The sequence below is a fragment of the Ochotona curzoniae genome, unplaced genomic scaffold (assembly GCF_017591425.1).
Source record: "Ochotona curzoniae isolate NIBS_2020 unplaced genomic scaffold, NIBS_Ocur_1.0 contig_2404, whole genome shotgun sequence".
NCBI classification, from domain to species: Eukaryota; Metazoa; Chordata; class Mammalia; order Lagomorpha; family Ochotonidae; genus Ochotona; species Ochotona curzoniae.
The window spans coordinates 8,622,243-8,649,033 of record NW_024465451.1 but is presented as its reverse complement, the minus strand read 5'-3'; the positions used below and the strand labels follow the sequence as shown (position 1 = coordinate 8,649,033).

At 45.4% G+C, this 26,791-nt stretch overlaps 1 protein-coding gene across 1 annotated transcript; it reads left to right on the top strand.

Moving 5' to 3' along the window:
- Positions 1-377: 377 nt before the first annotated feature.
- Positions 378-25,409, top strand: RHBDL2 (rhomboid like 2). The gene is made up of 7 exons (XM_040974424.1): positions 378-623; positions 3,434-3,582; positions 9,286-9,398; positions 17,539-17,639; positions 19,092-19,152; positions 24,217-24,278; positions 25,230-25,409. The coding sequence occupies exons 1-7, from the start codon at positions 378-380 to the stop codon at positions 25,407-25,409; spliced, it is 912 nt and encodes a 303-aa protein (XP_040830358.1).
- Positions 25,410-26,791: the final 1,382 nt, after the last annotated feature.

Genomic DNA, 26,791 nt, shown 5'->3' with positions numbered 1-26,791 from the left:
TGGCAGGCAGCCAGACTGGAAGCAAAGCAGCTGGGACTCAAACTGGCCCTCATTTGGGATGCCGGTGTTCCTTGCAACTACTTAACCCACTATGTCACAATGCTGGTCCCAGACAATACTATTTGAAAGCTAGACAATGTGACTTTCCCAAGGTTCCTTATACATGATACGTGGAAGAGTCATGTTCGGTCCTAGTCATCTGGATCCATGGCTCATGCTTTTTAAAATAGTAAACACTTCTGGCCCAATTAGGAAGTTTAGGCTGTTTTAACCTTGGATGCCAGCAGTTGTACCAGAGAGCCCAGCAGAGAATGGCCTGAGTGAAGACCGTCAGAGCCTGTTCTCCTTGCCCTTTGTGTGTGCCTTTCAGGTGGACAATGGCTGTTGCTCATGACTTGGAGCTGGAGAGTGTCAATCTGAATATGGACAGAGTGGGGAAAGAAGAGCAGGAGGAAGAGCAGAGAATGAGAGAGGATGGAGCTGATACAGCCCCCCGCAAGGCTAGGAAGGTGCACAGGATCGTCTCAAAGTGGATGCTTCCTGAAAAGGTCCGGAGAAACTACTTGGAGAGAGCCAATTGCCTCCCACCACCTCTGTTCATCATCTCCATCAGCCTGGCTGAGGTAAATGTGCTGGTGCAGGGGTGGGGGTCCCTGGCCCCACTGAGAGACTGCAAAGAAACCAGGGGTTACTGGGAATGGGTGGGGGAAAGAGCTCAGTAGGTACTGGACAGCCCATATGGAGCCTCTACCACACCCCTTCTGTCTTTGCTATGCTTCTGGTCACTGCCAACCAGGGATTAAGATCCATGTGCCTACCAGTGACTATAATTTTTCTGGCTGCCTTCATTTTTATCTGGTGGGACCTTTAGAAATCAGATAATCTTGGGGCTGCAAATTTGCCTTTCCTCATGAACCAACTGAGACTGATTGGCGAGGGCAATCTGGGCCGTATGTTTAGGAAAGTTAGAAGTGGCCTTAGAGTTTCCATAGGAAAAAATTGTGACTGTCTAATGATGGCATTTTGGGCAGTGTGTTTGCTTTCAGACTCTGGTCTTGTTCGCCCTCTTGTTTTCCAGAAGAGCGAGGTGGGGTAACTTGCATGTGGTTACATCTGGACCAGGACCAGGCTCCTCAGCAGTCTCACAGCACTTAGCTTCTCTTCTGTGTCTCATAAAGGTTTTGGCAGAAAGTGGCTGCTCGTGGGAAGGGATTTCAGGGGCAATAAGAAGTCCATCTTGTCATCCTCTGGGTTCCCAGTTATATCTCAGTTTCTTTATCAGAATCTGGTCCAGGAAGATAATCAATAATGTATGTATGTGCACTCATATATGTATATACATGCATATAGGCAGAGTGAGGGGTTGAGATTTATTCTAGGGAATTGGCTTCAATAATTGTGGAGGTTTGGAAAGTTTAAATTTACAGAGATGACCAGCAGGCTGGAGATCCAGGAAGATTTACAGTTCAAGTCTGAAGGCACCTACTGCCAGAATCCTCTCTTTCTAATGAAGGAAAGACTTTTCGCACTAAGAGGTCTCCAATTAATTGGATGAGGTCCACCCAGTCTGTTTTACTAAGTCAACTGATTTGCTAATCTCATCTAGAAAATATCCTTGCAGAATTACCTAGCTTGAAAAAACATGTGACTCACCTAGTACCCATGTCTCATTGACATGTAAATTAACTGTGGCTGGGATCAAGCCTCTAGGGGCTCCTGTAAATGATTGTATGGAGGCATTCTTGGCAGCAGTTTGGGTTGGGGGCATTAGAGTCAGCAGCCTGCAATTTTCTGGTGAGATGACCTGCCAGCTGGGAAGTCGCTAGCATCTTTGGCATCCTTTCTGCTCCTCCCCCGGATCAGCTGGGGTGCTCGGTGCTACAGTCATCTGTGGGGAGCAGGGGAGGAGGGCTTGGAAAAGAATGGATAAGGTCACATGGCACAAAGCACAAGTGCTTAGACAATGAGGACCTTTCAGAAGGCACTTGGTCTGTGAAAGGGTTGCGGAACAGGTGCTAAGACATCTGTTTCTCACAGAAATATCATTTGAAAAAAATGTCAAAGATAGATTTTTATTTTGGAGCAAGTTCCGTTGCAGAGATCACACAGAGGGTTCCTGCACCCCTCTCCCATTTCTCACACTGTGACTATCTTGGATTTTCTGTAGTACGTTTGATCAGAACGGAGGAACTGGCCGTGGTCTACTGCTGTAACTGAACTCTAGACTTTGTAATGTTTTGCCACTTTTCCATGAATGTCCTCCTTCCATTCCACTGATGCCCTCCAGCCCTGGGTCTCATACTGCATTTAGCTGTCATGTCTGCTATCGGGGTCCCTCTTCCCGCGAGCAAGACCCCGATACAGTAAAGATTCTTAAAAAAATTTATTGGTCAAGACTTCAAGCGTTGTGTCAAAGTGAAAGCAGTTACAGCACTTGTAAGATTTATTACAGTAAAGCAAAAGCAGCCTAGTGCTAGCTAGCAATAGCCTTGAAGTGATAGCGATAGCTCTAGCCTAGCCTTGAAGCACGCCTGGGAGAATCTCTTCATTAACTATTTTTCACCCAGACCTTTTTACATTACACAAACCAATCCATACACAGTTCCTCACATCATGTGGTAAGCACACCAATCATGACTTAGGTCATGTAGCTTCCCTGCGTGCTCGGCCCAATCCTCAGTAACTTCCCAAAACCTGTTTACTACCTTTGTGCCACGAAGCAATGGTCAACAAGCACCATCTTTGAGGCGCGGCTCCGCTCTCCACAGTCTGCCTGGTGATCTGTAATAGTTTCTGTTTGTTTTTGAGGGAAACTGGCAGGCATCCTATAGACTGTCCCCCAGTCTGGGTTTGTCTGATGTTTTGTCCATGAGTACATTAAAATTATGGGTTTGGGCAAAGAGTCCCATAAAAGGAGAAGTGTCCTTCTCACCAGGCCGCATTGGGGGACTAGAAGACATTCGTGGGACATCAGCATGACATTGACTTTTACCACTTAAGGCAGCGCTTGCCAGGTTTGTCCAGTATAAATTTAGAAAGTTCCCCTTTCCCCTGTTCAGTCTTTGGAAACCAGTACCAACTTCATCTTCAGCCCCAAGCGGAGGCTCAAGTAATGGGGATGGGAAGAAGAGGGCAGTGGAAATTTAAATGGGGAGGAGGGTGGTAGAGAAAAAAATGCTGGCAGTCAGGGTGTCTGAGAGCAGAAGTGGGGAGTCCTCCCACCTTGGGCTGGCACTGGCCCTCACCCGTGCAATCAGTCGGGTCTACCTGGAGTGAAGGGTGGTGGAGGCGTTGAATTCCTCTTGTCTCCTGAGCCATGCCATGGGATGGTCCACTTGGGAGCAGATGTTTGGCAACATTTTTACTCTGGCTTGAAGGGGGCTGCTCTCTGGAAATGTTGTGTCTAATACTCATGTCTTCCCCTCCTGCTCAGCTGGCTGTGTTTATTTACTATGCTGTGTGGAAGCCTCAGAAACAGTGGATCACCCTGGACACGGGCATCCTGGAGAGTCCCTTCATTTATAGCCCAGACAAGAGGCAGGAAGCCTGGAGGTTCATCTCATACATGCTGGTGCATGCTGGGTAAGGACTGGCAGTGTAGTGCCTAGTGTCGGAGGTGATGGTAAGTGATTGTGACCCCTCATGTGTGTTTATTTAAGAGAGAAACAGTGAAATCGCTCATTCATTGGTTCACTCCTCAAGTGTCCTCAATACCTGGGGTTGTGCTTGGTCCAACTGAAACTCCATCTGCGTTTTCCTGCTGAGTCCAAGTAGAGCCATCACCTGCTTGCCTTCCAGGGTGAACATCAGTGGCAAATTAGAGTCAGGAGCAAGGCCAGGTCACTTTGATATAGGAGGCAGACGTCCTAGGCTGCATCTTAACCACTGTACCCAATGCCCGCCCCTTGGTGCTTTAGTGTTAGTAGGACACATGTCCAGTGCCCTGTTGGACTAGAAGGCAGGTATTGCTCCCACTGTTTCATGGCTGAGGCTCAGATGAGGTGGTTACTTGCTCCAAGTAGCACAGCTAAGCTGCAGGGATAGGATCTCAACACACTACTGCTAACTCTAAGGCTAGAGGAGTTTATACTTCATTTTAACTGCCTGATGTCAGTGTGGGAATAGCAGTTTTCATGACTGGAGACCAAGCCATTACCTAACCAAAAGCATGAACCACTGCATGTTGGGTGTTGTGACATGATCCCTCTAAGTTAGTAATTCTGGAGCTGAACCACGGGCTCCCTCTGTCACAACTACGTGCTACAAAAAATTAATTCCTGAACGGTGTGGTGCATGTGTAATGCTGTCGTCCATCTGAGATAATACAAGCAATAGAAGATTTGGTGTCTGCACCTTGATTAGCGTCCCTTAACATGCTGATGGCTTTTAATGGTCCCATTCAGCACGACACTCCATCCTGCCCACTGCAGCTACAGAGCCACTTGCTGCTGGGCCCACCTCTCTGCTGGGATCCTGTGGTGGCAAAAAAGATCAACCTTGTCCATGCAATGTACCCAGCCCAAGATTTGAAGATGACTCTTCTGACTGAGGATTTAGTAGTAATGGGGTACAGGACTCAGACAGAGGTATGGTGAGCCAGAGGTGACACCAGCAATTGCTTCTACAGGCACTGGATTTTGTAGATACCCATTTTCCATGTGACAAGTGTATTTTTTGACAAACCTGGTTCCTGCATTCAAGGACTATAAAATTATGTCAAATAATAGTTCAAGGCAGTATAGTGTAGCAGTATGCACTAGCTACTTAACCTCTGGATGCCTTAGGCTCCTTGCTTGTAAACTGGGACAGTAGTACTTCCCTCATATTACTCTTGTAAGGTTGTTGTGATTAAATAACACAGTACCAATGCTTTTCCTAACACATAAGTAAGTCACTTAAAAAAATCCACAGGGCTGTGTAGGATGTTTCATTTATGCAGTGGAGTAGAGTAGAAATGCTTCATAATGTAAGTAACTAGTGACAATAGTGTAACCAGAGCACAACCAGATAGAAGCTGATTTTGTTCCATCTGAGAACAGACACAGGTGCTTGGTTCAACGGTAATGATGCCAAGGCTCTTGGTCTTGTCCCCACATCTCTGTTGCCTTGGCCTTCCTCTTGTGGTCCCAAGTGGGCTGCTATTACCACTGCAACCAAAGACAAAAGAAGGGGAAGGGATAGTCCCAGCTAGTGTTCCATCATGCCTTTCGTCAGGAGGAATCTCTTTTAAAAAATCCCCTGCCGGTGCTCTTATTTATCATCTCATTGGCCAGAACTATGTGACATGGCTGTCTGAGATCATGGGTAGGCTGGAGATGTCAACATGGGCTCTTGCATCCTCGGAGGAGGCAAGCAAAGGCTACGAGAACTCAGTGTTGGACTGGCTATAGAGAGGAAGATCAGAGTAAGATTGGCTTCATGGATGACACAGATTCAAGTTAGTGCTTGAAGGATAAATAAAATATGAATGAAATAAAAACCCTAGTATTTCTGGGGCAAGCATTGAAGCTCAGCAGGTTGAACTTTGACCTGTGATGCTACTATCTCATATTGTAGCACTGGTTCAAATCCCAGCTGCTTCACTTCTAATCCAGCTCCCTGCTAATGCACCTGGGAAGCATATAGAAGCTGACCTCAGGGCTTGGACCCAGCTCATGCACATGAAAAAGCAGATGGAGTTCCTGTGCCCAGCCCTGGCTATAGCAGCCACTTGGATGGAATCTCTTTATTTCTTTCTCTCTGTCATTCTGTCCTTGCATAAACTAATAAATATAAAGAACTTTTTTTAGTGTTTCTGTTTCACACACGTGATAGCATTGGATCTTCATGCCACTTCTGGTCCTGCTCTTGAGCAGCAAGGAGAATGAGGGGAGAGTCTGTGAGGTTTTTGTTGTTGTTGTTTTTCTTTCTTTTTTTTTTTATGACTCACCTCATCTGTAAGGAGTCCTTAGAGAACAGGATAGCTTTCTTCAAATTCAGGAGCAGCCAGTTCTTTCTTTGCTTCTTTCTTTTAAAGATTTAATTTTTTATTGCAAAGTCAGATATAAAGAGAGGAGAAAAGACAGAGAGGAAGATTTTCCATCTCATGATTCACTCCCCAAGTAACTGCAATGGCCAGTACTGTGCTGATCCAAAGCCGGGAGCCTGGAATTTCCTCCAGGCCTCCCACACAGGTGTAGGATCTCAAGGTTTTGGGCCGTCCTCGACTGCTTTCCCAGGCCACAAGCAGGGAGCTGGATGGGAAGTGGAGCAGCTGGGATTAGAACCGGTGCCCATATGGGATCCCGGGGCATTCTAGGCGAGGATCTCAGCCGCTGGGCCACTGTGTCGGGTCCTGCAGAGCAGCCATTCCTGATTCCCTCTATATCTGAGGTCTGGGAACAAACTCATGTACCTGTGCTGGCTACTCTATTCTGTGTGGAATGACATGTTACCTATCCTGTAGCTTTGCACATGGCTTGGCAGCGACAGTGGTGGCTGGAAATGCACATGGCTGTGAAACTCTGCCTGCAGAGCCTCTTTTCTGCTCAGCTGCTATTTATTAAGTGAATGATCCTGCAAAACTGCAAATCCTGAAGCAAATACAGAAGCTGCTGCTCTGGGGAATATCCAGCCTCGGCTTTGTGGCTTGACTTTTAGGCTAATCTGAAATCTCCTTTAAAGAAAATAAAAACATGATGGGAATTTTTCAAGATTCAGAGACTCTCTCTCGAGGCGTTTGTTGCATTTGTCAGCAAGATGATTCAAATGTCATTTTAAATTATATTTTTGGACTTATTATTTATTTTGATTTTATTTGAAAGATGGGGTGGGAAGGAAGAGAAAGAGAGAGAAAGAGAAAGAGATCTTTTGTCTACTTGTTTATCTCAAATGCCCTGTAATATCCAGGGCTGAGCCAACATGAAGCCAGGAGTCTAGAGCTTGGTCTGGATCTCCCATGTGGGTCGCAGGACCCAAGTACTTGAGCCATCATCACTGCCTTCCCCGGCTGCACATTAGCAGGAAGCCATATTGGAAACAGAATAGCCAGAACTTGAGCCATGTACTCTAATATGAGATGTAGCTTTTTCTTTTCTTTTTAAAGATTTATTTATTTATTTTTATTTGAAAGGCAGCATTACAGAGAGAAGGTTGGGCAGAGAGAGAGATCTTCTATCCACTGCTCTATTACCCAAATGGCTGCAACAGCTAGGGCTGGGCCGATCTGAAGCTGGGAGCCAGGAGCTTTTTCCAGGGCTCTTATGTTGGTGTAGCAGCCCAGGCATTTGGGCCATCTTCTGCTGCTGTGTTAGCAAAGGGGTTGAACAGAAGCAGCCAGGACTTGATCATGGGATGATGGTGTGGCAAGCCATGGTTTAAGCCATCATACCTTCTTTTTAATGTGAAACTATTTCAAAAAATATTTATTTTTTTAATTCTTATTGTAAAGGCAGATTTGCAGAGAGAAGAGACAGAGATAGATCTCCAGGCTGCTGGTTCACATCGCAATTGGCTGCAATGGCCAGAGCTGAGTTGATCCAAAGCCAGGGGTTGGGAGCTTCTTCTGAGTCTCCCACGCAGGTGCAGGGTCCCAAGGCTTTGGGCCATGCTTGGCTGCTTTCCCAGGCCACAAGCAGGGAGCTGGAAGGGAAGCAGAGCAGCGAGGATATGAACCTGTGGCCAAATGGGATCTTGGTGCATGCAAGACAAGGACTTTAGCCACTTGGTCTATAATCAGCCCTGAAAATCAATACCTTCTTAATCAGCATTGCAACTGCTTGGCCAAACATTCCTCCGCAGACCCACATTTTTTTCTACATAAAAAGTGCAATTAAAAACACTCAGATTCGGGCCTGGTGGTGTGGCCTAGCGGCTAAAGTCCTCGCCTTGAATGAGCCCGGGATCCCATATAGGCGCTGGTTCTAATCCCAGCAGCTCCACTTCCCATCCAGCTCCCTGCTTGTGGCCTGGGAAAGCAGTCGAGGACGGCCCAAAGCTTTGGGACCCTGCACCCGTGTGGGATACCTGGAGGAAGTTACTGGCTCCTGGTTTTGGATCGGCATAGCACCGGTCGTTGCGCTCACTTGGGGAGTGAATCATTGGACGGAAGATCTTCCTCTCTGTCTCTCCTCCTCTCTGTATATCTGACTTTGCAATAAATAAATAAATCTTAAAAAAAAACACTCAGATTCAAATATGATATATGTCACAGACCATAGCATATGAGTTACCACCCTTAGCTCATATTTTTAAGCCTTTTTTTAGAAAGAAAGATTTTTTTTTTTAATTTGAAAGCCAGAATTACAGAGAGAAAGTTGGACACACAGAGAGAGATTCCATCCATTTTTCCTTCCCCAGGTGGCCACATGACTGGGGCTGAGCCTATCTAAAGCTAGGAGCCGGGAGTTTCTTCTGGGTCTCCCATGTGTGTACAGGGCCTCAAGTGCTTGAACCATCCTCAGCTGCTTACCCAGACCTTGGCAAGTAGTAGGATTGGAAGCAGAATAGCCAGTGCTCGAACCAGCACCCATATGGGATTGCTGAGGCCAGAGGCGGGAGCTTTGCCTACTATACCACAGAAATGCCCTCTACTCCCCTGCCCTTAAGTAAGCTTTTTTGCTATAGAAGTGGGAATGAGCTCTTTCTGGCCATTTCTGTTTTATTAAGTATTTTGAAGTTGTAAGGGACAGGCTGTTAAAAAAAATCTACTAAAATTTAAACCCTGGAATATTGTAGTATGGTGGGTAAAGCCAGCACTGCCAGGCTAACATCCCATGTGAGTGTTGGCTCAAGTCTTACATGCTCCACTTCTGATCCAGTTCTCTGCTAATGGCCTGGGAAAAGCTGCAAAAGTTTCACAAGAAACTCCTGGCTACTGGCTTCAGCCTGACCCAGCGCTGGCCATACAGGAAGTGAACCATGGGGAGATCTCTCTTTCCCTCTCGCTGTAAATCTGATGTTCAAATACATTAATAAGCCTTTTTTTTAAAAAAAATATTAATCCCTGTATAAGGCTTTTCTCCAAAACTGCATCCTGCAAACAAAACCAGATGCTGGTGCTGATACGATGCAGTTATTGTCATGCAAATCCCCAGCTTCACCTTCTTACTCCTTCAGCCGGCTTCACTGATCTCTGACGTCATAATTGCTAGAAAGCAACACGTGCTAAGTGTGCAGTTACGAGAGCCCCTGTCTCTGACATTTGGAAAGTTCACGTGAGATATGGTTGATGGCAAGGCCCTCGGGGTCCCAGGGGGTCAGAGGTTGATGGCATCTGAGCATCTGTGACTGTGTTTGTCTCCGCAGCGTTCAGCACATCGTGGGCAACCTCTTCATGCAGCTCGTCCTGGGCATTCCCCTGGAAATGGTCCACAAAGGCCTCCGCGTGGGGCTGGTGTACCTGGCCGGTGTGCTTGCAGGTCGGTTCCTCAGGGCGATGTGGCCAGCTCCTGCAGGCTTTTGGGGTGGAGTCAGAAGGATGCCTGCCTTATTGAAATGGGAATTTGTTGCACTCCAAAGATGTTAGCGATCAGGTATTAGAGGTGGCTCAGCACCTGAAAGCAAGCCATTGCACCTGTTCTTGGGTCTCTCTCACATACAGGGGACCCTGGAACCTGCAAGTCTTAAACCTAAGATTCAAAGCCAGATCACAGAAGCCCTTATGTGTTGGACTGCTGAAATGGGGAGGCAACTTGAGCAAATTCGCAAATTTTGAGAGTGTGGGGAACAACTAAAGAGGTCATGGAGTGGGACTAGGAGCCTGGCGTGGTGATCTCCAAACCCGGGTGTGCCATCCAAGGGGGTGTTGGAAGAATGTACTAGAACTCTTCTCCATTTATTTTTTAGAAATATATATTTTTAAAGTTTAGCTTCTGAAGCCTTGCATATTTTTATTTATTTGCAAGGCAAGAGAGACACGGAGAAATCTACCATCTGTCAGTTCACTCCTTAATGCCAGGCCAAAGCCAGGAGACTGGACTTGGGTATCTTAACCAGGGTCTCAGCCACTTGGTAAATGCCTGCTCCTTTCCATAAGCCTTTCAAAGCCCCCTGGCATATATGTGATTTATAAATAAATCAATGATTCCCATTGCTGTGGGAGTGGTAACAGTTTGCTGGAGTGGCCATAGGGGTGGCTTAACTAATGGGAATGTGTGACCTTGGGCCTAGTATGATAGCTGAATTGGCTACTCCTTCCTCTTCAAGCACCGGGAGGGAGGGAGGGAGGGAGGGAGGGAGGGAGGGAGGGAGGAGGGAGGGAGGGAGGGAGGGAGGGAGGGAGGGAGGGAGGGAAAAAGAAAGAAAGAAAGAAAGAAAGGAAAGAAAGAAGGAAAGAAAGAAAGAAAGAAAGAAAGAAAAGAAAGAAAGAAAGAAAGAAAGAAAGAAAGAAAGAAAGAAAGAAAGAAAGAAAGAAAGAAAGAAAGAAAGAAAGAAAGAAAGAAAGAAAGAAAGAAAGAAAGAAAGAAAGAAAGAAAGAAAGAAAGAAAGAAAGAAAGAAAGAAAGAAAGAAAGAGGAAATGTGCAGTTTCACATTTCTGGCCACAAAACCTCTGAAATCATGATGCCAGCAGGGACCTGCTCCTTGGTGGTGGCAGGGCGGGCAGTGCTGCCCAGCCACTGAGTCCCCCTACCAGTAGGGCTGTCTCTCCTTTGTGTTCCTTGGCTGGCGGCTGCATTGCCCCAACCCTGCTTCCCCTGAGGTTTGTCTGCTCAGAGGCGCACCTGTCCTTATGTGTAGCCCCTACCTAACCCAGTGTGACCTCATCGTAATTGACCACACCCACAACCACCCTGGTTGCAAGTCATTTCGACCAGTGGAACTGGACATTAGGACTTCAAGGAATCTTTTTAGGAGTCACAATTTGGTCTATCACCGTGTTTAAAGCTTCTCTGATCACAAGTTTGTCAGTCCCCTAGACTTCAGGGGCCCAGCAGGGGGCCTGGGTTCCCAAGAGGGGCACTGAGAGTGCAGAGCCAGAGCAAGGAGCAGTTCTTAGCTCTGTCAAAGAGATGCAATCAGCAAGACTGGCACCCAGCTGCCTTCCTTTTGCCTGATTTGCAGATCCTGTTTTTCCACCTTCTCTCCCTCTACACACTTGTTTTTCTCTGCGCCCTCTCCAACCCGACCTCCCAAAGTCCTTTGCAATAGCCAGGCCCTGTTCAGCTGCAGCACCTACATGCCTGTGGGCCCCAGGGTTTAGTTTCCACCTGTGCTGTCAGCCATGCCCCAGTTCCAGAAAGCTGAAGGCGGAGAGCCAAGGGGAGCATGAACTATCTGCTCACACCCTCTGCCAATTCTGACAAGAGCTTCTGGGCACAGATCACTTTGTCCTTCCAGTCTGTCCTTATCAGTGGGACCTGGGGTCATCCTCCTCACATACAGACGACAGTTGGGGAGGGGACAAAGTGTGTGGCTCCTTGCTGTCATGCTGTAGCAGCACTCCAGGAGGAGATGGTGCAAGCCCTGTGTGGGGAAGAATGTTTCAAAGGTGTCCCTTGAGCGGATCTTGATGGTTCTGAGAGGTTGTCAGTTTTGTTATAACAGAGGTGCAAAATTTTCTCTAAGGTCTGCTGACTATCCTTGCCTGCCTCAGTGTGTCTGTGGATCTAGGTGCCTGTTGTAGAGCCTGGCCTGGAGTGCTGTTCAAATTGTCCTTTGCATCTTTTGATGAGGTATTCAAGGTCTTCTGTTGGTTTAGAGGAGTTGGCTGTCTTGTCTTTCACGTGCCTCTGGCATCTGGGTGTGCTCTCCAGTTTTGCACGGGTTCAGCAATGGAGGTGGCCCAATCCTGCCACTTGTGCTCCAAGACTGGACCACACGTGATTCTCCCTGAGATCAGCAGTTGAGTGCAGCGGTCTAGTTGAACCCCCTAAGAAACCTTACCTGGAAGGTCTTCATACCTTGCTCTCCTGTGTGCCAGGTAGTCAGGCTCTGTCAGCCCCCTGCACCAGCCAATACATGTCCCAGTGGGTGCAGTTGTCTGGTCAGTCCCACCCTAGCCCTGGCTGACAGAGCATGCTCTTATCATTTGGTTCATTCCCCAAGTCTCCACAGTGACTGGGACTTGGGAGGGGCTAAAGCCCAGAGCGAGCACATCTAGGTCTGCCGCTCTCTTGTTGAGCTGCCATCATCACTAGCTTGCCAGGGTTCCCACGTGCAGGAAGCTGGAGTCAGGAGCCAGAACTGGATTTCAAACCTAGGTCCTCTGAGTTACGGGTGTCTTAACTGCTAAGCCAAACACAGTCCCCAAGCCAAGAAACCATTTTAGTGGCTTGACTGAGATATAATTCATATGCCATGTGAGTCACCCACTTAGTATACACAGCCCAATGTGTTTTTAGTTAATTCACAGACTTAGACACTACTCATTGCAAAACCAAAGAGCATTCTTTTTTTAAAAAAATTTTTATTTATTTTTATTTGAAAGATAAGACTTTTGCAAGGAGAGAAGGAGAAACAGAGTTTTCATTTACTCCGCAGATGGTCATCACAGACAGAGCTGAGCTGGCCCAAAATTGGGAGCTAGGAGCTTCCTCTGAGTCTCCCAAGTGGGTATTCTCTTCTGCATTCCCAGGCCATAAACAGAAAACTGTCTCAAAAGTGGAGTAGCCAGGACATGAACTGGCACCCACAGGGAATGCCCCTGTAAAAGGTGAAGGATTAGCCTACCCGTGCCAACCCCACCACGGTGCATTCTTATCCTCTGAAAAGAAATCCGGCACCCATTAGCAGTCATTCCTTACCCTCTGCCCCACATTCTCACTCCAGCTCTGAGCCAAGCATTCCTCCATGTCTGTATATGTTCTGGGCCAAGCATTCCTCCATGTCTGTATATGTACCCATTTTGAACATTTCACAGAAATTGACATATATACAAATTGTTGGTCTGTGAATAGCTTTGAAAAACTTGGTATAGTATTTTCAGCATTCATCTCTGTGGTTGTATGTATTATTCTTGGCTCCTTCCTTTTTGTGGTGTTTCATTGTGTGGATTTAACATCAGCCTGCTGATGGCTATTGAGATAGTTCGTATGTGTTAGCTATTCGAAATAACACTGCCATGATCTGTGGATATAAGCCTTCATTTCTCTTGGGGACACACCCAGGGGTAGGAGTGTTAGGCCAGATGATAGCAAAGTGGAACCCATTTTTCCTTCTCACTAAATATTCCTTTCTTCTGCATCCTTACACATACCCGAAAGTCTTGCTAGTTTTAGCCGCTCTATTAAGGAAGTCATGAGATTTCAGTGAATCTGAATTTGCATTTCCAAGAGATTAATGATGGCATATCTTCTTCGGTAAAGGTCTGTTTGAATCATTTGTCCATTTTAAAAATTGGAGCATATTCATTATTGTATGTAGTAGTATACATTATATGTTATAAATTCTTTGTGGAATACCTAACTTACAAATATGTTCTCCTAGAATGTGGCTTAATTTTTTAATTTTCTTTTTAAAAATTTATTTGAAAGGCAGAGTAATAGAGTGAGAAATCTTCCACCCATTGATTCATTCTCCAAATGGCCACAATGACTGGGGCTGGGTCAAGCAGAAGTCAGGGGCCTGGAACTCTGTTTGTTGTTGTTACTGTTTTTTAAGATTTATTTATTTATTTTTATTGCAAAGTCAGATATACAGAGAGGAAGATCTTCTGTCTGATGATTCACTCCCCCAAGTAACTGCAACAACCGGAGCTGAGCCAATCCAAAGCCAGGAGACAGGAGCCTCTTCTGGGTCTCCTACACAGGTGCAGAGTCCCAAGGCTTTGAGCTGTCCTCAACTGCTTTCCCAGGTCACAGGCAGGGAACTTGGTGGGAAGCAAGGCCACTGGGATTAGAACCGGTTTCCATATGAGATCCTGGTGAATTCAAGGTGTTGACTTTAACTGCTAAGCCACAGTGCTGGGTTCTCTGTCTGGTTTTTAAAAGCATTTCATTTTCTTGAAAAACAGAAGTTTTAAGTTTTGATGAAATCTAAATTATCATTTTGAAGAATTGTACTTGTTAGTGTCATATCAAAGAGATTTGGTTTAACACATAAAAATCTCATCTATGTTTTCTTCTGCAAGTCTTATGATTTTAGACGTCATAGCAAGATCTATAACTCATTTTTAGAGCTGGCACAAGATATGGATTGAAGTGTCATTGTTTTGGTATGTATCTGTTCCAGCATCACCTGCTGATAAGACTGTCCTTTTTCCAATGAATTCCTTTGCATCTTTGTTGAAATCAATGGCCATTGTGGACCTGTGAATTTATGTCTGGACTTTGTGCTCTGTTTCTACTGAAGTATTTGTATATTTTAACACTGATGCCAAACTACCTTTCTTAATTACCTAAGTTTTCTAGTAAGTTTTGAAAGCAGAAGTGTCAGCATGTCGTTATTGCTTTTCATTTTTTTCAACATGTTTTGGCTATTTTAGGATCTTCACATGTCCTCATGAATGATTCTCAATTTCTACAAAAATTGATGTGTTGAGATTTGTAGTTGTATTACGTTGAACTTTTAGATCAATTTTGGGAGAACTGACATTTTAACAATACTGAACCTTCCAATCTATGAAGGAGATAAATACTATCATTTTTACATATCTTCCCAAATCCCTCACACTGTGTTTTATAGTTGTTAGTGTTTAGGTCTGGCCAATTGATTGGTTAGACGTATCTCTATATTTCATAAATTATGAATCCAGCTTTTATCTGAAAAAAACTTTGTAATTTTTTGAAAGTTTATTTATTTGGGAGGTAGGAGGTCAGAGACAAAGATATTTCTCATCTGTTCATTTAGTCTCTGAGTGCCCACAATGACTGTGGCTGAATCAGGTGGACATCAGGACCCTGATCAGGTCTCCCAGGGAGTGACAGAAACCGAGCAACTTGAGCCATCACCTGCTATCTCCCATCATGCTCCTCAGGAGGAGACTGGCATTGGAGCAGAACCAGGGTATGAACCCAGGCACCCCAAGGGGATGTCTTAAGTGCTAGGCCAAATACCTGTTCCTTGCCTTCAGTTTGAATAATTTTCCTAGGGATCACATTCAACCTTGAGAGTATGGAGTTAAGCTGCAGTTTGAAAGAAGTCTCAGAGACAATTGGTCAAGACAAGAAAGATTTGGGCCTGGCCTGATGGCTCAATGGGCCAATCTTCTAGCTCCAAGCACCAGCATCCCATATGGATACCAGTTTGTTTCCCAGATGCTCCACTTCCCATCCAGTTCTCTCCGTATGATCTGGGAAAGCAGCAGAGGATGTCCCAAACCTTTGGGATCCTGTATCCTCATGGGAGACCTGGAAGAAGCTCCTGGCTTAGAATTGGTTCAGCTCTGGCCATTGTGGCTATTTGGGGAGTGAACCGGAAGATCAAAGATCTTTCTGTCTCTCCTTCTCTCTGTAAATCTGCCTTTCCAATAAAAAACATAAATCTTCACTATACATATATTTTCCGATATATTTTCATTTGAATAGTTTCTCTTACTGTGTCACAGGCATTAATATTTTCTTCTGCAGTATCCAATCTACCATTAAACCCACTGGTTATTGTTTTCATTGTCAGCGTTGTTTTCATCTCTAGAAATTTAATTTGAGCCCAGTTTATACCAAATGTCTGTGCTCAATTTTTGGGCACTATATAGAGTTGTAATGCTTTGGCCTGCTACATCTTACTTCTGGGCAGGTTTTGCCTATTGACCAATTTTTCTCTTGAGCATATGCTGTTTTCTGGATTCTTTGCATGCCTGATAAGTTTTGACAGTTTTTATCTTACCTTGTTGGATACTTTTTTTGGATATTTTTTATATCCATGTAACAATTCTTTAGGTTTGTTCTGAAACTTAGTTACTTGGAGGCACTTTGACCCTTTTTAGATTTACCATTTCCCAAGTGAAACTGTTTCAAGTCATGCTCAGCCAGCTAGTCCCACCGTGGGTGCAGACACTCTTGTGCTCCACTTCCAGTACCTCGTGCATTAGGAAGCGGTCCAGTGTAGAAATTCGGTCTCACTGGTGCAGTGTGAGCAACAAGTAGTATTTCCACCTCTATTAAAAGATATTTCTTCCTTCCTATTTTATTTGAAAGATGGTTACAGACAGAGAAGGAGAGACACAGAGAACTCTTCCATTTTTAGTTTACTCCCCAGTGACCACAACAGCCAGGGTTGGGCCAGGCCAAAGTCAGGATTACAGAGCTCCATTTGGGTTTCCTGTATGGATGACAGGCACCTCAGTACCTAAAGCATCACCAGCTGGAATCAGCAGTGGGGCTGGCACCCCACCAGCGGATATGGCTATCCCAAGGGGGGTTTTCTCTGCTATATTGAATGTCTGCTCCCATGACACCCACCCAGATCCCCTCCTCCTCAGGGTAACGGAGCTCCCACCTCCCTGTGTGGGAAAAGCCATTCCTTCCTCAGAGCTCTCAGCACATCCATTCAATTTGGATACCTGTAGTTGCTGCAGTCTGATGTTTGTAAGAATAGTTTGCTCATCTATTTTTAAGATTCCTGTGGTTAAAACTTTGTCTTTGTTCCCCTCAGTAGGTGTTATATTGTGTCCGAAGGAATAAACTGGGGCCGTGAACAACAGAGACCAAGCAATAGCACTAAACAGAGCAGAGAGAACATCTGAGAGCATGTAAACACTTTGCCAGGCCTTGTTTGGGTCCAGGAAATTTTGGGTTGCGTTAATGAGCAGGTTTAGTCTTGCTTGGGGGATAAGAGCAGCATCCTTAGGGCACGTACTAGTTGCATGGGAAAGATGGCAGCTGGATAATAAAATGTTGGCATGTCTCAGATGTTTTGATAGTTTTGACTAACTGTGTTGGATATTTTGAAGTAACAGCTAAAGAGTGTACAATGTGTGTTAGGTAGTAACATATCAGTGTTCCATAGACAGCCTATGAAGTCAGTTCTATGGATAGCCCCATTTTGCAGGTAGGGAAAGTGAGGCACAGAGAGGTAAAATCACTTTCTCAGCTGGTAATTCTGGTTCCACAGTCTCTGTTCCTGTCCCTGTTACACTACCGTGCTGGGTAGTTAACCTACAGAGTTGGACTTCTCTTATTAGGTTTTGTACAGGATTTGGTTTACCTCAAATTCACACAGAGACTTACACCTCAAAGTTTTACACTGACCATGAATGGGTTCATGACTGATGGAGTAAGGATGGAATGTACCCATGATGCTGTGAGAAGTTGGAGCTTTGAGAAGGGTAGACTGGGTTACGTCCTGGGTGGAACCTCAAGACTGAGCTGTGATGGCCCGTGAAGCAGGGAGCACACAGGAGGGAGCTGAGGTTTGCTTCTGCACTTCCGCTTCCTGGCTCACCGCCCCATCATCCCTTTGCACTCCTCCAACCCAAGCCCATGGGGCGCCCCCAGCCTGGCCTGTGAATCCTCCAACTGCTCTTGAAAGCAGCCTTCCTTCCTAGGCGTGGCTCTCAAGGCAGGAAGCAAACAACTGACTCTCAAGGGGATAGAGTGAGTTTGTTCCTGTGAATATCAAAGTGGCCGTATTGTCTGTGATGCTTTCCATCACGTCTGACCAGTTGTGTTTTGTTTCCGTAGGATCCTTGGCCAGCTCCATCTTTGACCCACTCAAATCTCTCGTGGGGGCTTCGGGAGGCGTCTACGCTCTCATGGGAGGCTATTTCATGAATGTTCTGGTGGTAAGAACTTCAGGAATGGAGTCTGTGAGCTCTGGTTTCGTTTTTAGAGTGGCTGCTGGTTCAGGCAGTTTGCATTGACATGTTCACCGAGTACTCATCTATGTCAGACTTCTGACCAACAGTGTTCACTATTCACAGTTTATCCTTTTTTCCTGACCTCTACATTCATGAGCACTCAGTAAGCTATTAAATTTGGAAAATAAGAAAGTCAAGGTCCTCCATGTGGTGTTTGTTTGATAACTGTATGCCCATTCAGGCCTTTTTCTCTTGGGCCTCCAAATCCTGGTGGTATTAAACTAGGAAAATGGAAGTGGATTCTCCGTGGCGCCGCACCCTGACTAGGTAGGGAATTGCTCCAGGGAGGAAACGTGGTGATTTGCACTTGGCCTATGTACAATGTTGTAAGGAACGTATCTATTGTTCTCTGTATCTGCCAACTTGCCCTCTAAGGCTGGTGTTTATACTGCCTTGAGTAGGATGTGTCAGGCTGAGATCCTGGCTGCTTCTTAGCCCTTTAGTCCTTTAGCTATATTTGACAAATACTGTAAAAGGAGAAAAAAAAAAAACAAGTGATTATAATCCAGAAGTCGCTTGGAGATTGTTTTTTAAACTTGGAATTGCAACTGCGAGTGATTTAGTTTAAGGGGCTGTGACCCTCATCAGGATCTCTAAGACACAATCAAATCACCCAGCCCCAGGTGTAGTTTGACAGTAAGAAGTCCCCTCTCCATTCCCAGCAGTTCAGAAGCATGAAAAAGAACTGAAACATTTGTCCTACCCACCTTCCTCCATACTTCGACCCTCCCCATGTAATCAGAGCCCCACATGAGCTCTTGGCTGTGTGACCCTCTCAACTGTGTAAACAATATTAAAAAAATAAAAGTTACTGTGGCCCCAAAATTGAATCAGAGGAAAAAAATAATGGCTTGTAAGTACTGTTGGCTTTGTGTGTTAATGAATTGTGATGCAAATTACTTTTTAGTGTAGGTTATGATTGTCCAGCTAGAAAATAATTTGTAGTAAACACAGCTATTTCAGCACCTTAATTTTTTTTTTTAAGATTTATTTTATTTTTATTGCAAAGTCAGATATACAGAGAGGAGGAGAGACAGAGAGGAAGATCTAAGAGCTCAGAGCGAGTGAGAATGTGATCTAAGTTCCTTCTTAATTTTATCTTTCTTTGCCAATGTCTACTGGAAAAGAGGATGAAGAAATAGACTTAGTTTGACAGCATTTGTTCATCTGCTTATGGACATGGAAAGTGTTGATTTTATATGAGTTAGGCTGTTTCTAGCTAATCAAATTGAATCTGGTTTACGTCATGCAGTTACACGTTATATTGTGGGACCCATGCTTTGTTTTGCAAATATCTGACACTCTGACAAAGGAGTGGGTTTTGGCTTTCATTTACCGATAAATGGTTCATGTTGCTATTATTTTTCTCTTTACAAGAATTTTCGAGAAATGATTCCTGCGTTTGGAATTATCAGACTACTGATCATCATTCTCATAAGTAAGTGTGTTTCCCAAACACCTCACACTTTGGCCTTGAGCAGCTCAGCCTTCTGAAAGCCTTCCCAGACACTGTTGGGGTGTCCCCTCAGAGCCCTGCTCAGACAGGGGCGAGCCAGGGAGTTTCACAGACCCTGACAGGTGGCACTTAGAGGCGCCTAGGTGATGTATGTGCTTTCGCTTTCTGCTTCCTTCTGGAGTGGAGCGCTGCTCTCCCTCTGCTTCAACTACCATAGCTTCCCTTAGGACGCACGTGCTAGACTTCTGCTTTCATAGTTGGAACTTGCAGGTGATTTGTCAGCAAAGGGCAAGCTTAGAAAACATGGATGCGATCTGTCTGCTTCCTCAGTTTTTAAATTTTTTTAAAAAAGATTTTATTTTTATTTAAAAAACAGAGTTACTTAGAGAGAAGGAGAGACAGAGCTCTTGCATCTGTTGGTACACTCCCCAAATGGCTGTAATAGCCCAAGCTGGGCTAGCCTAAAGCAATGAGCCAAAAGCATCTTCCAGGGTCTTCCATCCATGTGGGATGCCAACACTGTGGGTAGAGCCTTAAGCTTCTATACTATGGTGCCAGTTCCCAGTTTTAAGATTTAAGGTAAAATTTTAAATCCTCATGATTGATTAAGTACTCCAGCCAACAGAGCCAGTAACGTGGACAGGGAGAGGGTCTGGGGATGAAGCACTGACAGGAGACCCGTGATGGTAGAAGTCTCTGCGAAACCTCCCTTTATTGCTCCTTCACCTCTCCTTACATACTCCACCCCCCACCCCCACGTCCTCATTTAGCAGGATATTGGATATAGATGAGTCCAATTAGTCTAGGTGTTTTTAGCCACAAGTCCAGTTCCTGTTCCCGCCCATTCCAACAAGCACTAATCAACTCCTTAGCCCACAACAATTAAGAACATAGGCAAGGACTTGGTGAGGAGGAAAAGGAGATCAAGGAAGTGAGAAGCCCAGCGGTTAGATTTTAGAAATCTCCAACGATTCTAGAATTGTATGCTGAAGGAGTTCAGGAGGAATGCCCAATCCAGAGAGAGATTGAAATGCTAGCTGAGTCTGAAAGCAAGGATAGATTTGGGCTGTTGGCAGGCCAGGCAAGGCAGCAGAAGGGAAGAGCAGGAGTAGGGTGGTGACTCCTGTTGGTGTGAACCTGCTCCAGGTGAACTGTAGCCACCATGGATGGACCCTGGGGTCAGACCTCAAAGCCATGCTGGAGGTGGCACTATATTGAGTTTGGGATTCTGGCTATCCGAAGTAGGGAAAATAATTGATTCTGCTACTTGGCATTAAGGGTTCAGTTATCCATATTATGGGAACCAGGAGGGGCCACTACCTCTTTGGGGAGAGACTCCATTTATGTTTTAAACCATTTGATTTTAACAACAGCAGTTATTTCACTTGGAGGTAATGTTAAACACCTATTTGTAATGTATGGTTTTTTGTTTTTGTTTTCCCACACGGAACCCAAGAGACAAGGGAAAATTTTCAGCAGAGATGGGAGAGGGAGCATCTGGGAGCTAGGAAAGCCACTGTAGATGTGCCACTCTTGCTCACCCAGGGGTGAACCAGTGTCATCCTCCAAGTTCCCCAAGGCTCCACTCAATCCACTTCTTTTAGGTAATTAAGAGTGACTTTGGTAAAATAACCCTCAAGTTATATATAAGGAAATGAATTCAGCAGTCTTCTTTAATGCTATTGAATGTTGGAGCGAAGATTGTGTAATGTGACTGGCAAGAACTGGTGTCACTGAATGACGCATGTTTTCTGCTAGCTTACCTTCCCCTACCCCTGGCACATGGCATTTAGAAAAGTTCTTTATAGTTCGGTTTCCCCATTGTCGTAAATGAAGAGTGCAAAATATTGTGGAGTACAAGAAAGAGCACAAGGGACTCAGGTATAGGATATTATGAAGAGTCTGTATTGCCCAAGTTTGCTGACAGCTCCAGCTAAACTTCTGGAGCTATTGTGGCTCACGGCAGAGTTCAGGGTTTTGTTTTGTTTTAGCTCTTATCCTCCAATCAGATTGAGAGCTGTATAGAACAGTTTCCCATGTGTTCAATTACTAAGTGCTGGAGGCAGGAAGGGAGCTGCCGGAGCCCAAAGTTTTCCTGTTGTTAACTAGTCTACCCTAAGAGAAGGCAGCAGGGACCAGGTACACAGAGCCTCCAGAGCCATTTCTGTGCTGTCCATTAACTTGAATGGTGCAGAAGGTAGGCAGGGCGTGGAACCTGTTTCCGTTGCTGTCAGTTAACCCAACAAGTGGGGTGCTAGCCATCAGTCTGCTGTTTCCCATCACGATATACAAGGTTGATTAAATACAAATCAAGGAATACAAATACATTTTATTTGAAACCCAAATCCTTGGGAGGATAGATGCTATTTTTGCTTCTTTATGCATTTATTTGAGAGGAAGGGAGGGAGATGGAAAGGGTAGGGGAGAGAGAAGGAGAGAGGGCTTCCATACAGCTCTCTCCCCAAACACCCACAATGACAAAGATTAGGCTGAGCCACATCCAGGAGCCAAGAACTCAATTCAGGTCTCCCACGAAAGTTGCAGGAGCCCAACACTTGAGCCATCACCCCTGCCTCCTGAAGCAGCCAGATGTTGGAGTCAGCAATGGGAGCTGGGAGTTGAACCCAGTTATTCTGACATGGGGTACCAGTGTCTTGACAGCTATGTAAAAACTTGCCCCATTGTTTTTTTTTTTTTAAAGATTTATTTTTTAATATTTTTTCATTGGAAAGGCGGATATACAGAGAGGGAGATCTTCCGTCCGATGATTCACTCCCCAAGTGAGCGCAACAGCCGATGCTATGCCGATCCGAAACCCAGATCCAGGAACTTCCTTCCGGGTCTCCCACGTGGGTGCAGGGTCCCAAAGCTTTGGGCTGTCCTCAACTGCTTTTCCCAGGCCACAGGCAGGGAGCTGGAAGGGAAGCGGGGCTGCCGGGATTAGAACCGGCGCCCATATGGGATCCCGGGCGTGCAAGGCGAGGACCTTTAACCACTTGTGCCACCGCTGGGCCCCATTGTTTTGTTTTAAATGGTAAACATTTACAATTTTATCCTTAATGTGAAGGACAGTTGGCCTTAAGTACCTTCTTTCTTCAAGCATTAATTGTGGGATATGTTTTCCAACTAAGCAACAGAGTTTCTTTTTGAGGAAAGTTATGGGAATGTCACATATTCATCTTTAAAAAATCCACATAAAGGTGACTCTTCAAATGAGTCCCAGATTTTCAATGAGAATAATGATTTGGCTTATTGAACTAAAGGCTTCATTTTAGGAGAACTGTGGGAAGGGGGGTGAGGGGGTGTCCCAGTTTAGAGGTTGTGGCACACCAGGAGCAAATTTTTCATGAGTGAAGAACTGCAGTGATACATCAAGCTTGCAAGATAAACAAGAGGAAATTTACGTTCCATTGATTGCAGTGTTTGAGAGCAAGCAGGCCTAGGGTGAACAAAGGACCAAAAGCAACTTCAGTGTCAAGTCTGCTCTGCTCTTGGGCCAAGGTTTCTGTCAGCCTTTTGTAGCCCCACTGGTGTGTTCCTCCGGCTGCATCTGGAAAGGCCAGTGACTGAAAGTGTGAGATAGAGCTGCATCTATCTGGCTTTCGGTGGAAGAGTTGTTTACAATTAAATTAATATTGAATACTCTTCGACCTTAATTTCTGTGCAGTGACTCCAAGGGAAAGTTGCCAGAACACACGGTCCCCCTGCTCTTTGCCCAAAGGCAAACACTAGCTCTCAGGATCTCATGGGGCACGATGGCTCCGAAGCTGGAAGGATGAGTACAGCGTGTATAAGACATGTTTCCAAGTGTGGTTCATGCAGGGCAGAATTCTTCCGAGAGATCTGGAAACTCGCTCTTGCAGTACAGTCTGAAGATTCTTGCAGGGAGGTTCTGTGGGTCCACAGTCGAATGTGAATGCACTCCCTTTCCTGGCCCATCTTTAGAACTCCTGATGCCGATCAGAGGCAGTTGGTACAGTGGATGAGAGTGGAGCACTCATGTTGGAGTTTTAAGCACAAAATAGAACCGTTGTTACTCAGCACTATAGTAAGAAAAAGTTTCTAGATGATTTCTTGTTCTTTCTCTCCTCTAGCCTAACTCAAGGAGGGCAGTCAGAACCATCTCTTGAAACAAGTCTGACTAGAAGCTTTTGCACACTTCCTATTTACTCAAGATCCTTACCGTGGTCCACCAGGCTCCTGCATGAGCTGTCCTCCACTACCTGCCTGGCCTCATCACTTGCCACCTTATTCCCAACCTTCGTCCAGAATCACCCCGAGCTCCTGTTAAATGGTAGAATATTAAGCTCCACTCTCAAGAGCTCCTGGATCGCAGGTCTGGGGAGGGTCTGGAAGTTTCCATTTCTACAGGGTCTGAAGTGATGCTGGATGCTGCTGGTCTCAGTGGAGGATCTCACTTCGAAGACCATGGCTCCCGCCAGGCCAGCTGCTCTGGAATTTCTCCCCTACACTATGCACATTCCTGTCTTATGGACATTATGCTTGCTTATCCTTCTGTCTGTAAGGTTCTTGTTTCACTCATCAGCATGGCCTGCTCCCTTCTCTCCATCCCATGTCAAACATAGCCAAGGATCCTCCCCGACTCTTTTCTTAAATAGCATCTGCTACTCCTGGTGTTCCCATCCGCCTTCCTCCCTGTATCTTCTCCATAGCACTTAGCACCATTAGATATACTGTGCTTGACTTGTATGCCTCCTACCGCAAGACTTAACTCAGTGTGGTCTGTTCTTCTGTTCATTACTGTGTATCTATTGCCTAGAACAGTGCCTGGCATACAGAGGGCAATCAGTGCCAGAGGAAATGAATTTGTAAAGTGGGAAGAGGATGGCATCCATTTCAGGAGGCTGTGGGAAGAACTCATGAGCCCTTAGAACAGCACCCAGCAAGAGTCTCAACACATGCTATTGCTTCCGCTTCTATTACTGCTGCTGCTGCTGCTCTGCCACTACTGCGACTACTATTAGACAGGAACCAAAGAATCCTGGTGCGCTGCTGTGGGCTTCATCAAGGTGTTTTTTCTTCTAGTTGCATCGGACATGGGATTTGCTCTCTACAGAAGGTTCTTTGTTCCTGAAAATGGGTCTCCGGTGAGTTCAGTTTCTTGTTTTTAAAATAAAGAAAGTCACTACATAAGGGTTAGAACTCTGCAATGTAGATCACGTTTCTATTTGTAAGTTAAGAAAATTCCTGAGAAATCATACTTGTGAACTGTGCTTCTCAGCTCCTGCTCCCCGTCCCTGTCCTCTGGGCTCTGCTGAGCTGGCCCTGCTGTGTGGGGACTACGCCATCAGGAGAGAGGGCTTTCCTTTTCATAGAGGAAAAAACCCGCAGATGGGAGACAAGCAATGGCGATCTGGGTCCATTCAATTTATACCATAGGGACAACTGATACCTTCAGTCTTTCATTTGTTAGTTTCTGTTGTAACTGTACATGATTGTTTACATTTTAGCTCTGATGCATTTGTGGGATCAAATAATGTTCCTCAGAGATCACTCATGGCCCCTCAGCTCCTACTCTTGCTTGGTATTAACCAGAGCCACCCCAAACGTCATGACTAGCAAGAATGAGCAGCGATGGCTTCATCTCGCGTTGTCACTAAATGGTTGAAAATGCTATTTTTCAGCTCCGCATGATTTATTTATTTTTAAGACTTATCTGTTGGGAAAGCAAAATAAGAGAGAAAGAGAGCAAGAGAGATTATATGCATAGTCTCTCACTCCCAGTAGATGCCAAGGGCCAGGGCTGGTCCAGGCTGAAGCCAGGAACCCAGAACCCTAACCAGGTCTCACCTGAACCTGTACTCAGATATGGGTTGTTAGTGTGGTGGCCACAGCTTACTACAACACTAGGCCCTGTGCATGGTTTCCAGAAATCTTTTTCTTTGTTATCTTTGCTGCCTTACCATCTAGTTATCTAGACTTCCAAAATCTTTGACTGTGAGGGTATTTGGGTTTTGAGTAAGAGAGGTACAGCTGAAATAGGTAACAAATATTTTCCTCATTTATTTCCACCCATCTCCTTTCTTTTTTCTCCAAAGGTGTCCTTCGCAGCTCACGTTGCAGGTGGATTTGCTGGCATGTCCATAGGTTACACTGTGTTCAGCTGCTTCGATCAGGCACTGCTGAAAGATCCGAGGTTTTGGATAGCAATTGCTGCTTATTTAGCTTGTGTCGTATTTGCTGTATTGTTCAACATTTTCCTATCTCCAGCAAACTGACCTACCTCTCACATAAATCAAATAATAAAAGAGCCATCTGGGTAGGGAGGAGGATGGAAAACTCTTAATGAAGAAACAGAAGTCCCAGCAAATACTAACAGTTTTGAAAGGAGGACTCACAAGGAACTCTGGGTGGCAGGAGGGGGCTTCTGGATGTGAAGGAAGAGGAAGAGGACAGAGGGGCACAGACAGCCCGAGGCTGGCTCTCCTTCAGGCATCTGGTATGCGTGTAGTCTGCAAAGGGAAACGTGCTGTCCTGGCAGGTCTGTGTTGCAGATGGCTGGACGGCATCCGTGAATAATGCACTATGCTGGCAATAAACATTTCCCATACTTGTGTCCGACTCTTGATGACCGTGTTTAAATAGATGACTACTGTTGAAGGAGCTTTGTAGATGCTTTCACTGATCTTAACAAACCTGCAAAGTACCTTAGATAGGAGGATCTGCAAACCCTTTTCAAAACTTGAGCATTTGTCTGAAAGGAGAAGAATTGAAACATAAAGAAACATGATTGGAAACCCTGTATTCTTCCTTGTTGGTCCACCCACAATGTATCTGCCAAATATTAAAGATGTTAGTATCCTAGCAGCATTGAAAAGAAACTCTCTGATCTGACGCTCCTCCATGAATGGTAGGAAGAACTTACTGGAGCCCTGGCGCTTCCTGGGATGTTCGTTCAAGTTTCTCTGGTAGGTCTGCGTTTCCAAGGCACCTGGAACTGGGCCCGTGGTGCTAGCTGGATACCTGGGCTCTCCGGATTCCCATTTGTGATATGATTCTCATCCTTCCCCTAGGAGGGGAAGACTCCATCTGCATCAGGCGCCAATGTCACCTCTAGAGGCTGAGACGCCTGTCTCCTTTCCCTGTATGGAATCCAGACTGCCAATTTCTCCCGTTTTCTAAAATGGTAGCTGTGGATCATCTGGAAGGAGAGCATGCACTTCATCCGATGCAGTGAGAACAGTTGGTATTCTAGCACGTTGAGAAAACTGGTTTGGGATTTACCAGAAAAATTAAAATATGAGAATGTGAGTATGTTTTGGCTTAAGCAAAGATTCAAACAGAAATGCAAAAGACAAATGCTCCTTTTGCCATGCTGCCGCGGACCTGCTCTCTTCTCCTGGCAATGACCATGGCCAAGCGTCTGGCGTGTGTCCTTGCAGACTTTCTTCTATCTGTAATAAGCAGAAAGGGAGAGAGATTCTACTGCAGGGCTGACTCCTGCACTGCAATAACGGCACTGAAATTGTTCTACACCTGCAGAGGGGCAAATACATTCAGAGAGCAGACCGAAGGTGTCCACGTTACAACTTTCTCTAAGCATGATATACCTAAACTAAGAAAAGTCTCTGTTTTAGCTAATCAAATATAGACATATAAA